Genomic DNA, 16,365 nt, shown 5'->3' on the forward strand with positions numbered 1-16,365 from the left:
AGGTGCCATGCAGTGATTGAACCCAGAATGAGATTGGGAAGCAAGCTTCTTACCAGACCCATTTTTGTATGTATGTATGTACCTAACAGGCTTCCTTAAAGTTCCCAGCAATCCAGTTTTCCTTACCCGGCATTGGGTAATTCAATGTTACAGTAAAAGAAACCACTTGGTTATGAGAGCAAACTTGTGAAGTACACAATCAAGTCTACCTGAGAACCGGCTCATCACCTGACAGGGTGGTCTGCAAATTCTGCCTGACCCATGAGAGAAAGAACTGGACCTTAACACTTCTGGATTGAAATCAGCCTTATCTGGTCTCGTACACCTACCCTACAATGTCATTCTAAAAATAAACAATCACATCATTGAAATCTCGAACCTACAAGATAATGCATGATTAATTTAAAACTGAATAAAGAAGCATTACATTTGAGAGAGTAATCGGAATGTTAAAAGGTTAAAATGAGGATGATGATAAATAACGATAATGAAATTATGGTGTATTATACTCAGGTGCACTACATCTCATCAAAGGTGCATGTACAGTACATAGAATTATGTACAAAATTCAGGAAAGTGAACAGTATATGAGTCATGATATACATGTGTGCATGATAATGAATAATTCACTCAAAAACCAACCAAGATTGATGGATATAAAAACAGGAATATATGTAATAGGAAATTTTTTTTTACCCAAGTAACTGAGTCAGGTGTCACACTGGATATTTGTAGGATTACCTTGAGGTAGGGAGAATACAAGCAAGAAAAAAAAACAAACAAACAGTAAGTCTCAATAAAAGATTAAAAAAACATGTGAGTCTCAGTGAGAGAAATCAAAGTAGACAGGTATCAATAATACATCCAAGCTATGACCAGTTACTACCGTCCATAGCTGTTTATTGTGATCCAAAATGAACCTGAGTCTCACCCACGGCACTCCCTGGAAAGAATTAACTGTGAGAAGCTCTTGTCAAAAAACTTCCACATAACAATGCCTCCACATATTCCAACAAATAACAGTTTTACTTGCTAAAAAGTCACTGGACAGAACAGTTTCTAAGAGTTGATTCCATTGCAAAGAAATGTGGTTTGTCTTTTGGAGTTTTTTTTCCCCCTTTCCTTTTAGAAAAGAAAAAAAGCTCTTTTTCTCTTTTATAAAATTCTAATAATTGTGTGCAAAATTGGCATTTTTTGTTTTGTTTTGTTTTTTTCCCCCCCATTTTGGTGATGTTTGTAAAATATTAGCAAAGATTTGAAAGTTTTTTTGTATGGAATTTTACTGCAAGAAGAAAGGAAGAAAAAAAAAAAAAGGTTCCTTACAGACCTGAATAAAACATAAAAACTAAAAATGAATGTATAAAGAAAGAAGTAGAAATTGTATTTTTTTTTAAATGACCAAAAACGAAAGCAGAGTTTAGGACACACGGATAATGAAAGGACAGCTTCACAAGTTTAGAAATAACGAAACGTCAAATCTATTTAACCAGACCAATTTTCCAGAACTAGGAAGAAGGGGGAAAAAAGATTTATCACAGCAGGTTAATTTTGAGTTAGTAAATATCTCTCGAGGCAAGAGGCGCTGGAGAAACAGCAAAAGATTGGTAATTAATATTTTAAAGCAATTGACAGTTAATTGCTAATCACCAATATGCTTATGTTGTTTGTCAAGCCAGTATATTCTAGCAAAATATATACTTTATCACCACACCCAGATATTCTTAAAACATCAACACCCCTTTTTTGTTTGGTCCTCATTACAAATTCCTCGTATGCGTTTCTTTTGGAAGATATTCTTTAAAGCTAACCATCCCATGAACCAAAATGTATTTTAGGTCAATGCTCTTCTCTCCTGCTTTTCTGTTGGCATCCAAACCGATGAGATGCGCTCACCCAAAGATAAGACACGAGTCTTTTTCTGAGCAACTTTACCCATTTTCCAGCTGAGTAAATAAAGACTAAATTCTCCAAAGATGTCTTATTCAGGTGCAGAAAGCAAAGGAGATACAAATTCCTGGCCAATTTCTTCAGAAGATTGGTTCGTCTGATCTTTTAATCAACTCAACCTTGGTTACCCTTGGAATCATTGTAATTAACAGTTTAATAAGCTATTTATTGAATCCACAAATAAATTTAATTTTTTGGAAGATTTCATGCTTTAATATTGTTTTGTTTCCTCTCCCTTTTTTTTTTTTCCAAATTAAATTTACATTATTTTAAGTGGAACCAAAAAAATTATAAAAATAAAAAAGCTAGTTAAGCTTGAGCCTGTTTCCTGTGACAACTGTTTAATAGCAGTTATATATATATACATATATATATATATATGCATATATATTAAAAAATAAAATGTGTAAAATGGACTAGTATGACAATAAGAAAAAAAAGAAAAGCTTCTTGTCTATGATTTTCCAAGTGACATTTCATTAAAACTACTCAGCTTTTGACATAAATTGTCCACTTTTAGACATTGGGAATCAGAGAGAGAGAGAGAGAGAGAGAAGGAGAGAGAGAGAAAGAGAAATTGACTGCTTTGAACTGGCAATGGTGTGGCAAACCGAACCAGTAGCAAGCAGTCTCTTATATAAAAAAGCTACATGTCCTTTGAACTACAAGCCAGCAGCAAGTAATTTGCTAGAGGCAGATATTCCAGGCCAAGTACAGTTGGTTCATCATCAGTTTATCATCAGTGGACCTTCCCTTCACATTTTTGGATGGCGTCTGCATTCTCAGCCATCATTCGGTCGGCTTTTTTCTTCTTCTTCTTTACACATTTCCGTTCAGCTGAACTTGCTAAAAGAGCCTGAAATGGAAAGATAGAACAACACTCGATGAATGAGTGGTTTGGAAGAGGAAAACAATTCAAGTCTTAGCATGATGCTCTTCCAGTGACCCAAAAACCTCACCCGTTTCCAAGCAAAGTCATAAATCCCCAAGGCCAGACAGGTTCTCACAGAATATTGGAAATGAATAACATTGCTTTTATGGCTGTGACAATCACTTACAACTACCACACAATGTCTAGACAATGAGATACACAAACACACACACATACATTCAAATCCACTCTCAATCTTTGGTTGAACCAGAGGTATATAGTAGAAAACACTTGCCCAAGGTGTCATGCAGTGGAACTGAACCTAGAACCATGTGGTTGGGAAGCAAGCATCTTACCACACAGCGACACCTGAATGAAACAGGCTTGTAACCATGTTGGTAATAACAAAAATATCTTATCTCCACTTCAAACATCGTAACAAAACTATGAGCTGTTGAAAATTTCATCTTTTACAAACATATTTAGGTAGAAATAACTTTATTTTGTTACGGTAATTATTTTTAGAAAGACATTGTCGGGTAGGTATAGATATGGCTCATTTAACCCTTTAGTGTTTAAACGAGCCAAAATATTCTACTTGTTTAATGCTCAAACAGGCCATATCTGGTCTGTTACACCTACCCTACAATGTCATACTAAAAGTATTTCACATCATTGAAATCCCAAAACTACAAGATAATGTATAATTAATTGAAGAAAATGTTAATAAACGAGCATTTCATTTAGAAGAATAATCTGAATACTAAAGGGTGAAATGCTAAACGAGTTAATTAAACAGGTTAGGATCAGGCCAATCATTTGGAAACAGACATCTGAAGTTACATTCTCATTTCACAGTTGGCTAGCTGGATACCTGTTAACGAACTGATTGGGTAGCCTACTTCTTAGCTAGCCAAACATTAACAATGTACCTAAACAGAACAGTAAAAACACAAATACACGACCCAGCTGTAGCTAACTCAGCAGCTGTAACCGTTTTGATATTTACTTGCCTGACATCACCACTACTTCTAATATAAACTTTCAATTGTAACCCTTTACATACAATATAAACCAGATGTATTAAAAAACAACAAACAAACAGCCCCACCACAACAGAGACTGCAGATTACTCACCTTCAACTTTTCATCAGTTACTGAATGTTCTGATTCATAAATAGAGCTATCAAAAGGCGGGTTGGTGATTTTCAATGGTCCGTTTGGCATTAATATTATAGTGAATTTAAACTGGGCAACAAACTCTCCTAACAATAAATGAACAGAAAACAAAAACAATTTCAATTACAAAAGTTAACTTGAAGTTTCCATGTCAGGCAGCGAATGGGGTCAGTCTAAGAAACTGGATGATCTGCAGCAAAGGCAGTATATCAAAATAATCCTGCCCTAATCGTACAATAGAGATATGGCCTCTGGTGCAAGATGCAGAGAGGGCAACCTATATAGGAAAGCAGTAATTTCGAATAAAAACTGTGATAGTGTTGTGCAATGGTAGCAGGGTATTCAGTTGTGAAAATCTGGCTGAGTGGAAGTAACAAATGGAAGAAATGTGATATATTAAGTTATTTAGTCGTGTTAGAGAAAACTTCCCTAATGCCAGAGACATGCTAAGATATAATGCAGTCAAAGTCATAAAATGGGTGGAGACAGGAAGTGCTTACAAGTCTAAAAATCTAATAAAGACACAGGAGGCAGATAGGAATCTTTAGTACCACAAGTAATTTCTCTGGTGTCAGTGGCACCATAAAATGCAGCCGTGATTTACTGTGTGCATAAGAGGACAAGGATGGCAAACAGGAGATGAGACCTAACCAAATTATGCCAGAGTGGAAAAGCCAGTGTTCTACACTATATAACTATAGTATTCAGTTGGATGGTTTCAATGGTTGGATGCCATTCCTAACTCCAACCACTTCGCAGAGTGTATTGGGTGCTCTTTACATGGCCCTGGCACCAACGAGGTCACCAAGGAACTTGCAAGACAAGATTGTTTGACAGAGCAGAGGCTGCAGTTTCAAGGGAGCTGGCTCTGTGTCAGGTGTTGAGAGACCAAAAGTTATTATAGAGAGAGAGAGGGAGGGGGGGGGGGCAGGTGTCTTGCTGCAGGAGATAAATGGCCACTCCAGCTGAATGGTAAAGGTTTAAACCGTTTAGTACCTAAATTACTCTGGTGACTATGCTACCATAATGGTGTCTTGAAAATATTGGTAATTATAGAAGAATCAACCTCCATCTCGAATGTTGAATAAAAAAAATCTAATGTTAAAATTTCACAATATTAAGAATCACAATTAGGTTGGAATGGCTTTATTTCACATTATCTCGAAGCTAAAAGATTTTTCTGGTGTGATACTTGAATATTGTAACGTGGGTTACGGTCAATCTGATCAGAAAACAGGTAGCATCTGGTCCAGATACGAGTGACTTATATACTAAAAGGTTGAAGTAAAATCTGAGTGTTTGTGTTGAATAATACAAATTTTAACCAGTTCTTAACCATTGTCAACTACAGACCATTTTGGCATGAAACATGTTCTGACCGTTTTACTCCCTCAACACCTCTCTCTCTCTCCCATTAGTTTCAGATATTTACAACAACAAGTCCAGAGTTAATTAAATGAAAACACAAAGTCTCTCTCTCTCTGTTCAATGAATCAGTAACAACAAGAACAGAAATATACATACCTTCTTTTTCATATAGAACATTGTAAGGTTGCATCAACTCATGCTTGACACACTCCATTAATCCCATTTTAGCCTTCTTTTCATCTTCAAACAATCTGAAATACAACAACAACAACCAATTAGAGAGATAAAGGGTCAATGAAGCACAGGGTCGCACACAACCCCTTTAACAAATAGGAATTTAATTAAAAAAATACCAGACCCGTGGAATAAAGGAGCAGACCCATTTCATTTCAGTGTTCCACTAATTTAGCTCCTATGCAACCCCCTTTTTACTCTTTTCTTATCCTATTTCGACTGGAACACACTGCATTTGTCCCAGTTAATTTTAAAAATAATGGAACCATGTGGTTGGGAAGCCAGTCTCTTACCACACAGCCACGCCTGTGCCCGTTTGAATTTAATTTAGAAAATGACTAAGAATTTACTAAAATAACTTTGTCGTTATTAAGCTGGTGAATAAAAGATACATTGCAGTGAAAATTTAAATTTAAATAATTTTAAAATAGTTTGTAGCATAAAACCAGGTGGGTTGATCTCAAATAGGTCGAAACCTTTCACTGACTGCCATAATATAAACTGAGTTACTTACCGTACTGTGAAAGGCATCAGCCCATATCTTTTATCAACTTCACTGAAAATTTCTAAAAGAAAAAAAAAAAAAAAAAAAAAAAAAAAGATCAAATTAAATTATATACACAATTTCACCTGAAACTTTTTTTTTTTTTTACAATCCTTTCTATTTATATCAATACCAGTCGAAATAAATACTGTAAGACATTTTGTCCAATGTTCCAATGATTCTAGCAATCCACCACCTTGAAATAATTTCTAACATTGACTAAAAAGTTACCAATTTTGAAAGATGTAAAGGATAGTAAATAAACTGACACCAGTGTGTCATCGATACCTAACCAGTAGCAGTTGACCATTGAGACCGGCACTTATATTTTACCAGCCAGCAGTGATGTTTGGAATACAGAACATAAAGGGATGTAACTAAAAAGCAATCTTATTTCTTTACTGCCCACAAGGGGCTACACACAGCGGGGACAAACGGATTAAGTCGATTATATTGACTCCAGTGCATAACTGGTACTTAGGCGAGGTTGTTTGCTTCTAGTTTTCTGCAAAAAACAGGTCTAGCCATAGGAAAGTGTTAGTTTGCTTGGAAACAGGTGATGGTTGGTGACAGGAAGGGCATCTGGCTATAGAAAATCTACCTATAGATAAGTGGACATTCGGTCACCCCATAGTTATAATAGAAGACACCAACTGACAGTGTCCATCAAGTGGATGGGAAACCAACCTTAAACTGTGTGGTTCTGAAGCAAACTTCTAAGCCACATGGCCATGCCTACCTTTGTCATGAAAGTTTGATGTTCTACTCAATGAAACATGTGGGTAAATTTTTAATTTAAAAACAAAAACTTACGGCGAGAGACTCTCATCTTCAATTGGTAAATCGCATCTTTTTTCTTGTAGATTGTCGTCCTTGTGTCAACTTCTTTTCCCTTTAAAATAAAACGAATATTAAAATTTGTAATTATTGCTTTTTCAATGAAACGGGACTAGACACAACCCTCTTCAGACCTAATCTTGATATATCACCTAAAATAAATTGATCACAAAAATTTGCTCTATAAACAGCACCATTGGTTACTGGTTTCCAATTATTGGTTAACTGCACAAGAGATTTGAAAGCCCAAGTGAATCGGTTTTCATATTTATCACTCTTGATACTCACACATAATCTCTATATCCACTTTCCATGTTGGTATGGACTGGAGTATTGCCATGGTCCCAGTCAGTCAGTCAAATTTACTGTCCATCTTTCAACCTGAGGTTAGGCAAAAAAGGATTGGCCCAAGACACTGCACAATGAGATATGTTACATAGGCACAGTTGTGGTTAAGAAGTATGCTTCCAAACCACATGGTCAGGAGTTCAGTTCCATTGCATGACACCTTCGGCTTTCTAGTATTGTCCTGGGGCAACAAAAACCCTGTACGTGGATTTCGTAGATGGAAAGTAAAAGAAATGTATGTAAGTGTCTCCTTGTCTTGAACTCACATGAAAGTTGTAAATGAGTACCACTGTCATACAAGCAGTGTCAATCATTTCCAATAGTCTACAAAAATCATATCTGACCATAGAAAATCTGTCTCAAACTGTCCAACCCATACAAGCACGAAAAAGTGGACCTTAAAATGATAATGATGATGTTCATAACTCTCTCTCTCTCTCTTTCTCTCTGTGCCCTTCTGCTGATACTGTAGAGTGATCTCCAAACCAGAACCATGGTGAAGATTTACATAATGGAGAATCTTTGACCTGCTCCAGCTGGCCACTTTAACCAGTCTACTTCATATGCTGATAGTCGCATTTGTACTAGAAAAGGCTAAATTTAAACTTAAACTACACACCGTTTTCTCTCACTAAATATATTACAAGGGAAATTGATGATTGCTCAATGCCAACAAGGCTCAGACAGTTATTTCCTTGAAAGAACAGCCAAATCTCTCTCAAAGTGCATCCTAGAGCCTTTATTATAGTAATTATATATATATATATATATATATATATATATAAATAAATAAAGAATGATTCTTAGGAAGGCCATCTAGGTGTAGAAACCATGTCCAAGCAGGCTCTGGAGCCTAATGCAATCTTCTGACTTGCCAGCTCCTGTAGAATTGTTCAACCCATGCCAGCATGGAAAATGGACATTCAATGGTGATGGTGCTGATGATGATAATGGATAATGCAATCTTAGAACACAATGTCCAAATATACAGCAGGAAGGTCATGGCTCAACAGCGATGATGACCATCTTTTGACCTAACAAATCAGTTATTTCCAAGCTTATTCTGTACTTCCTAGGAACAGGATGATAACCTTTAGAACATCACAGAAAACAACACTTCTCTGCACATATATAACTGTAAATCATAATAGCAAGTATTTACCTTTCCTTCACCAGTGCTGACTAAAATATCAATGGCATACACATCGTGCACTTCAAATTCACATTTCTCATGATCTTTCCTACAAAAGAAATTGAAAAAAAAATAAAGAATATATAAAAAAAAAAAGTTACGGATGTAAAAAAAAGGAAATTAAAAGAAACAAAAAGTCTAGTTTAACATTTAAAATCTTCACAAACAGATTAAGTGTTTGTGCAAAATGAAATATCCTACTTATATATGCCTGATATTTATAAGCTTAGAAACAAGACTTTTTATGAACTCTTTTTTTTTTTTTAAACCCTTTTGATATCAACTCATTTGAGTCTGCCCTTGATTCTGGGATGCAAACTTCTCTATTTAAATCAATTTAACCCTTACGTTACCAACCCAGCTGAAACCGGCTCTGGTTCTGTAGTAAGTCTTCTTCTTTCCATAAGTTTTGAATTAAAATCTTCCACCATGGAAGTTTTTTAATTTGATTCAAGTTTGCATTGTAGAACCAGGACAGTCTCAGACAAGGTGCTATCTTACCAACCACATGGTTCTGGGCACCTTGGGCAAGTGTCTTCTACTATTGCCTCAGGCTGACTAAAGCCTTGTGAGTGGATTTGGTAGACGGAAACTGAAAGAAGCCCATCGTATATATGTATGTGTGTGTATATGTTTGTTCCCCCCCACCATCACTTGACAACCAATGGCGGTGTGTTTACATCCCCGTAACTTAGCGGTTCGGCAAAAGAGACCAATAGAATAATGACTAGGTTTACAAAAAACAAGTCCTAGGGTTGATTTGCTCGACTAAAGGTGGTGCTCCAGCATGGCTGCAGTCAAATGACTGAAATAAGTAAAGGAGTGTCATAATTCAAACTGTGTTTTGGCAGTCCATTGCTACCAAGACCCTGCCTAGGAATTCAAGCCTCACCAACAATACTGGTTCTGTATCATAAATTCCTTTCGGAAATGCATCACTTACCTTTGGGCGTCTGTAGGGTTCAAAATGATGGCCTTCTCACCATCAATCACATGCTTCTTTAGCTGATGTGATAACATCCCTGAAATAAAAGGTCACAAAATTAGGGGGATCCAGACATTTTGGGATGATGATATTGTCAAGATTAACATAACATTAAAATATGTGGTTCCATGTGTATGTGAATAGGATCAAGGTGTTTGGAAAGATGAAACAACTACATAGGAAAAAGGATGCAATTAGGATGACATCTACTCTCTGGTAAATTGGGGTTAGTTTACCTTAGCTTGAAAAAAAAAAAAAAAAAAAAGCCTAGCTTCTTCCTTACAACGACTTCCACAATGGGTGAATGGCCTGCTAATGGTTGAAGAGGTTGAAAGGAACTGCAGTTCCATCACACACTTGTCATACTAACCTTGACAAATGGTTAATAACCTATTTATTACTAACTATTACAACGACAATCAGAGACTCTCTGGACCACTGAAGAAGAGAGAGAAGTGCCTCTCTAGCACTCAGTCTAACCCTAACCCTAACCTAGATCAGGTCATTTCACAGCATAAGCTATAGACAGTAGAGTGCATGCTGAAGTAGCACTGACAGAGGACTGTATTAATTTTGAGGAATAGAAGATGACGAATCACACAGGGACTCTTGTAACTGCAATTGTTGAGAGAGAGGAGAGGATGCAGAAGAGGATACTGGAAAGTTGTCTTCTTTTAGTAAAAAGGTTCAGAGATCATCATAGTGGAACATGTTTTTACATTAATAGGCGCAGGAGTGGCTGTGTGGTAAGTAGCTTGCTTTCCTAATCACATGGTTCTGGGTTCAGTCCCACTGAGTGGCACCTTGGGCAAGTGTCTTCTACTATAGCCTCGGGCCGATCAAAGCCTTGTGAGTGGATTTGGTAGACGGAAACTGAAAGAAGCCCATCGTATATATATATATATATATATATATATATGTATGTGTGTGTCTGTGTTTGGTCCCCCCAACATCGCTTGACAACCGATGGTGGGTTGTTTACATCCCCGTAACTTAGCGGTTCGGCAAAAGAGACCGATAGAATAAGTACTAGGCTTACAAAGAATAAGTCCTGGGGTCGATTTGTGCTCGACTAAAGGCAGTGCTCCAGCATGGCCACAGTCAAAATGATTGAAACAAGTAAAAGAGTAAAGAGTAATGATGGACATCCCTAATATATCAATCACTACACACACACACGACCTGAACTATTGTCCAATCACCGAAAAAAAAAAACTGGTTCTCCAAAAAAATATGACAAAATATACGTGAGGGATATCTACCACTTCAAGCCATGAGCAAAGTCAGAAGACCAAATGAATTGAATAACTAAATGGGGGATTTGAAACTGCATCGCTAATGCAGATTTCAGGATATTAGCACCATTCTACAAAAGGATACAGTGGAAGTATCAACATATAAACAGTTTAAAATATTGCCGTTTTTCCCTGATGAAACCAATTAATTGTTGTTAATCCCATATCAGCACTGATTAACATACACCTGCATTGTGACTGAACACCTGGATATTACTGCCTTGAGTCCCAACACACACAGGGCTGGTTATCTGATTTCCACGGCATATAAGTGGATGAGATCACAACATTTCCCCCCTGGATGAGATGCCAGTCCATTGCTGGGTTACTTCTTTACAGCTGAGTGGACTGCAGCAATGTGAAATGAAGTGTCTGGCTCAAGAACACAATGCACCACCCAAGTCCAGGAATTGAAACCACAATCTTCTGGTTGTGAGTGCAACAGCCAAGGCTACACGAGTCTCTGCTCTATTTTTAAACCTATAGCTACATTGTCCAATAAGTACCTTCCCTTTCAAGCCAGACAGGTGCAATTTGAGGAACTCCAGCTCTTATATCTAGCAGATCCAGCAACAGCATCGAGGCTCCCCCAGCTGACCCCTACAGACATAGGAAAGTGAAAGACTGATAAAGTGTCAAAAATCAACAAAATATTTACCTTCAACAGGTTTACACTTGAAAGATTCAGCTACCTTCTGGATGGCATCAGTGACAGTATAATTCTACAACATAAAAGAGGAAATACAAATAAATACCAAACGTATAGCAGAGATTATAGAATCTCTTACATTGATGCAGGCATGGCCAAGTGGTTTTAGGTTCAGCTCCAGACAATGGTAGATTGGGCAAGTGACATGGACCAATCAATACCTTGTCAGTGATTTTGGTAGACAAGTTAATGTGTTGGCACTCCGTCGCTCACGACGTTGAGGGTTTCAGTTGATCCGATCAACGGAACAACCTGCTCGTGAAATTAACGTGCAAGTGGCTGAGCACTCCACAGACACGTGTACCCATAACATAGTTCTCGGGGATATTCAGCGTGACACAGAGTGACAAGGCTGACCCTTTGAATTACAGGCACAAGAGAAACAGGAAGTAAGAGTGAGAGAAAGTTGTGGTGAAAGAGTACAGCAGGGTTCGTCACCATCCTCTGCTGGGGCCTCGTGGAGCTTTAGGTGTTTTCGCTCAATAAACACTCACAATGCCCGGTCTGGGAATCGAAACCGCGATCCTATGACCGCGGGTCCGCTGCCCTAACCACTGGGCCATTGCGCCTCCACATATATGTAATAATAATAAAAAAAAAAACTACTTACAATATTTCCAGGTTTTACAAGGCGGAGTGCAGCTTCACTGGCCAAGTGGGCGGCAAGACAAACATCTGCTTTTCGGCCCTTCACTTTCTTTTCCTGAACAAAAAGGAAGATAAAAAAATTTAAATAAAATTAACCTTTAACATTATCATAATCTCCATCATCATCACTATCTCTTCAATCACCCCCACCGACTGTAATTAATTTAATCAGTTATACTTCGTTTTAGTTTTGCCTGTTTTAAAAACACTAGTGATTGTAGTTGTTTAATGATTAATGAATGAAATGATGGCATTCAAACATTATGTTAAAAAAATATGGGAGTTTCCTATACATGGACAGTATTATAATCCCTTACAAAACCTATTTTCCAAATGTTAAGCCCCCCCAAAATTAGGGGGTTCCTTATATATGTTAAAATACGGTTATACTGTGGCTAGATTTGTCACACATCCATACACAGCAATAACAATGACAGCATCATCATGAAAATGTACTCACAACAGAAGATCCAATAACCAGAGTATGTGCAACCACTGCAATGAAACCATCAACGTGGGCACCTAAATCACTGTAGAGAGAAGAAGAAAAAAAAAACCAATGTAATAGATTTCAAAAATTCCACCAACCAGAGAAATTTAACCCTTTAGCATTTAAACCAACCCTATCTGGCCTCAAACATCTCCCTACAATGTCATTGCAAAAATTAACAATCACATCATCGAAATCTCAAAGTTACAAGATAATGCAGAATTAATTGAAAACTGTATATAAACAAGCATTACATTTGATGAAGTAATCTGAATGCTAAAGGGTTAAAATCATTATTTAACCTCACCATTCAACGACCAGCAGCATTGATGTACTTTTATTATGGTCAGATATGGATATGGCTCTAAAAACTAGAAGACAAGGTTTTAAAGAAGTGATTATATTCATTAATTTTTTTTTTCATGCTAGCTCAGGTTAGATGGAGAATTATTTGAGGCAGGATTTTACAGCTGGATGCTCTTCCTGTCACACAAGAGATTTTATATTCTAGGTGTAACTTATATCAACATTGTCACCACTTAAATGAAGTGGTGACAAGCATGGAATAATCAACATTCACATACACACATACAAGCTTCCTGCAGTTTCCAGCTACCCAAGGCACTGTTCAACCCTGAGTTATAACCAAAGGCACTTACCCAAGGTGCCACACAATGGGAACACTTCTGCACTCGATGCCAGCACAGCCATGCAGTTGCAAAGTGAACTTTTTAACCCCCCACAGCTGTGTAGGCCCCTAGTTTAGAAGTTTAGTCTTAGTCCTTTGAAATACTACTAACCCCACTTCCTAAACACTATCTGAACTGTAAAGAACAAGCTGAGGTATTCACCTGCTACAGGGTCGGAACACAGCAAACAGAATTAGCACTGGGAAATTACTATTTGTAAATCTCACGAGATATATTAAGCAACAGTACTTTGGAGTAAAGATTGTTTGCCAACATAACATGGCAGTCCTGGTTTAGGACGAGTGTCGTTGTAATTTAGCCCCAGGCAGATATTCTATGGCCAGATGCTCTTCCAATGCCAACCGTCGTCTGTTTCTAAGCAAGGTTATAGCTTCCCCTCTAGTCCTTCCAACACCAACAACATAATGGCTGTACACCATTTGTATGACAGTGGCGTCTGTTTATAATCAGCACACAATTTCAAGATAGCACAAACACATTGACTTGCTAGATGTAGTAGCCAAATCTCTCAAATTACTACACCACACTGCTTTATAAGAAGCATACATTGAACAATGTTGTTCAAGGTACACATTTCCGGAAGATAGAAATGGTATGGTCTTGGCCTTTGACCCTAAGCCTGTCCATTCCATGAAGCACAACCTGAGACTAAACAGCAACTAGTGAAACAGGAACAACCTGACTCTACAACCATTTCCTCTACAAATACCTGCCCAAGCCAATGAGAGCCTTTGTATGGTTATTCAACCTGCTAGAAATGGCAGTTAAATCTCCATTTCACACTCCCAATGAAATGGTTATGGCTGAAAGGAAAAGGTGGATAATGATCATGCTCTACAAAAAATACAGTACAACCCTAGGTAAATTCCACAGGCGATAAATTATGGCTATGTAGTAAATATTTTCAGTTTGACAAATCAAATGACTACAATAAAACTTTTAATGGTTGTCTGAGTAGGAATGGTCATGTGGTTGAGAAGTTCACTTCTCAACCACATGGTTCCAGGCTCAGTCCCATTGTGTGGCACCTTGAACAAGTATCTCCTACTATAGCTCCAAACTGTACAAAGCCCTGTGAGTGGATTTGATAGCTGGAAACTGTACAAAGCCCATCTGAACATCGTTTTAATGTTCAGTTTTGTACGCTTGCAAAGGCCAGACAGAATTTGTTGCAGATTTTCTACAGCCAGATGCCCTTCCAGCTCCCAAAGCTCACCTGTTTTCAGGCAAAGTAATATTTCCCCATAGCTAAGCCATGTCTTTACAGAAGACTGGAAACTTCACTTGGATGGCAGTAATACTCACTCACAGCCATTATGTGATGCCTTCACAAGGATACACACACTGAATCCTTTTCAATTAGGCTTTGGTTGACCTGGGACTATAGTAAAAGATATTTGCCCAAGGTGCTGCACCAGGCACTGAACCCAAACCCACATGGTTGGGAAGCAAGCTTCTTAACCACACAGCTACGCCAGTGCCTCTATGTGTCTGTGCAAATGTTTACATCCTAAATGCTTCACATGAAAAAGCAGTGAACTTTGTTGTTTCTCCTGCCCACAAAAAATCATCCACTGGTTCCATACTTCCAATGTGGAATAAAAGATCTCTTTTTTGAAAAACAGATAAGTTTAGCAACCGGGGGGGGGGGGGGGGGGGGGGAGAAAGAGAAATCCAACAGCAAAACAATACTTTGATACTATATCTAACACTTGTAAGATTGGCTAAATGGACATAAAAATCAAATGAAATCAACAATTTGGCCATTAGCCCAGCTCCACCACTAACCCTCTTTTATGTGCCATGGTAACCAGTTTTTTTTTTTTAATGAAAAATACTTACATTTTGACAACATCTCCATCTTTCAATAAAATCTCAGGTTCGCTTTCCAAGGGTGAGAAATGACACACACAGTTGTTGACGGATATGCAAGTAGGAAATGCCAAACCTGAAAAATGAAACAGAATTTTTTATTGCAAAGATCACAAAGTAAAAAACCTTCATCTGTAAAATCATTCTTGAAAATGAAAACTAAAGGAAACGAATAACAAAGATGAAATGGTTACCAAATAAAAAAGAGCTGAGAGCTTCCAAGATGAATGGAAAATTGTTTTAATTAAAAGAGATTCAGACTTCCTTTGACCATCTTTTACTTTTTACTTATTTCAGTCGTTGTATTAGGGCCATGCTGCAGCACTGCCTTGAAGGGTTTAGGTCAGGGGTTCCCAAACTTTTCCAACCAGGTCACATTCCTAGCACCCTCACCCCAACTAACCATCCCAAGCATAGACCTCTTTCTGAAGCAAATTCAAAGCAACTGCATTTCACAAATAAAAATTAAATTAATGAACCCATTATTTTGTTGCTTTTACATAAATCACTACCCCCATTATCACTCCACTTTTCTTCAATGCCCCCTTGGAACTTCCACCCCTCCCCAAGGGGGCAACACCACTCACTTTGGAAACCACTGGTTTAGGTGAATCAATGAATCTCAGTTCTTAAGAATCACAGATGACAGTTCTTAAGTCTCATAGCTGGCTGCCAACCCTTTTTTCGGCAAAGTAGGGGCAGTTTATCCTGTTCAGGCTATATTATTAGCATTATCCTGCATTTGAGAATTTAAAATCACTTCTTTAACTTTCTAAGACATCTCAACGTTTCTAAAAGCAAACTTCGTTTGTTTGTTTACATTCATCGTAATTTGAATTTAAGTATAGTATTTATTCTATCAATCCCTTCTACAGAAATGCTAAGTTATGGTGACTTACAAATCAACACTGGTTACAAAATGAACGAAAGTTTTCCTTAGATTCCGTTTGCCAAATTCACTCACGAGGCATTCATTGGCCCAAGGCTATAGTAGAAGACACTTGCCCAAGGTGTCCATGTACTGCGATTGAACCAGAAACCTGATGATTGCAAAATGAGCTTGCTTTTTAACCACATAATCATGTCTGCACTGTGTCTAACCCTTTAGCATTCAGATTACACTCTCAAAAAAGAAA

At 37.6% G+C, this 16,365-nt stretch overlaps 1 protein-coding gene across 1 annotated transcript in view; it reads right to left on the reverse strand.

Moving 5' to 3' along the window:
* Positions 1-852: 852 nt before the first annotated feature.
* LOC106881590 (proliferation-associated protein 2G4) overlaps positions 853-16,365 on the reverse strand; it is a 28,969-nt gene continuing 13,456 nt past the window's right edge. Inside the window, exons 3-13 of the mRNA XM_089364067.1 lie at positions 15,200-15,305; positions 12,618-12,687; positions 12,120-12,212; positions 11,459-11,522; positions 9,464-9,542; positions 8,491-8,569; positions 6,957-7,035; positions 6,114-6,165; positions 5,522-5,616; positions 3,956-4,083; positions 853-2,803 (exon numbers count right to left, since the gene is read on the reverse strand). Of these exons, the coding sequence (XP_089220193.1) occupies positions 2,687-2,803; positions 3,956-4,083; positions 5,522-5,616; positions 6,114-6,165; positions 6,957-7,035; positions 8,491-8,569; positions 9,464-9,542; positions 11,459-11,522; positions 12,120-12,212; positions 12,618-12,687; positions 15,200-15,305 (962 nt within the window). The 3' untranslated portion in view covers positions 853-2,686. The remainder of the gene's footprint in view (positions 2,804-3,955; positions 4,084-5,521; positions 5,617-6,113; positions 6,166-6,956; positions 7,036-8,490; positions 8,570-9,463; positions 9,543-11,458; positions 11,523-12,119; positions 12,213-12,617; positions 12,688-15,199; positions 15,306-16,365) is intronic.

The sequence above is a fragment of the Octopus bimaculoides genome, chromosome 16 (assembly GCF_046866305.1).
Source record: "Octopus bimaculoides isolate indiv1 chromosome 16, ASM4686630v1, whole genome shotgun sequence".
NCBI lineage: Eukaryota > Metazoa > Mollusca > Cephalopoda > Octopoda > Octopodidae > Octopus > Octopus bimaculoides.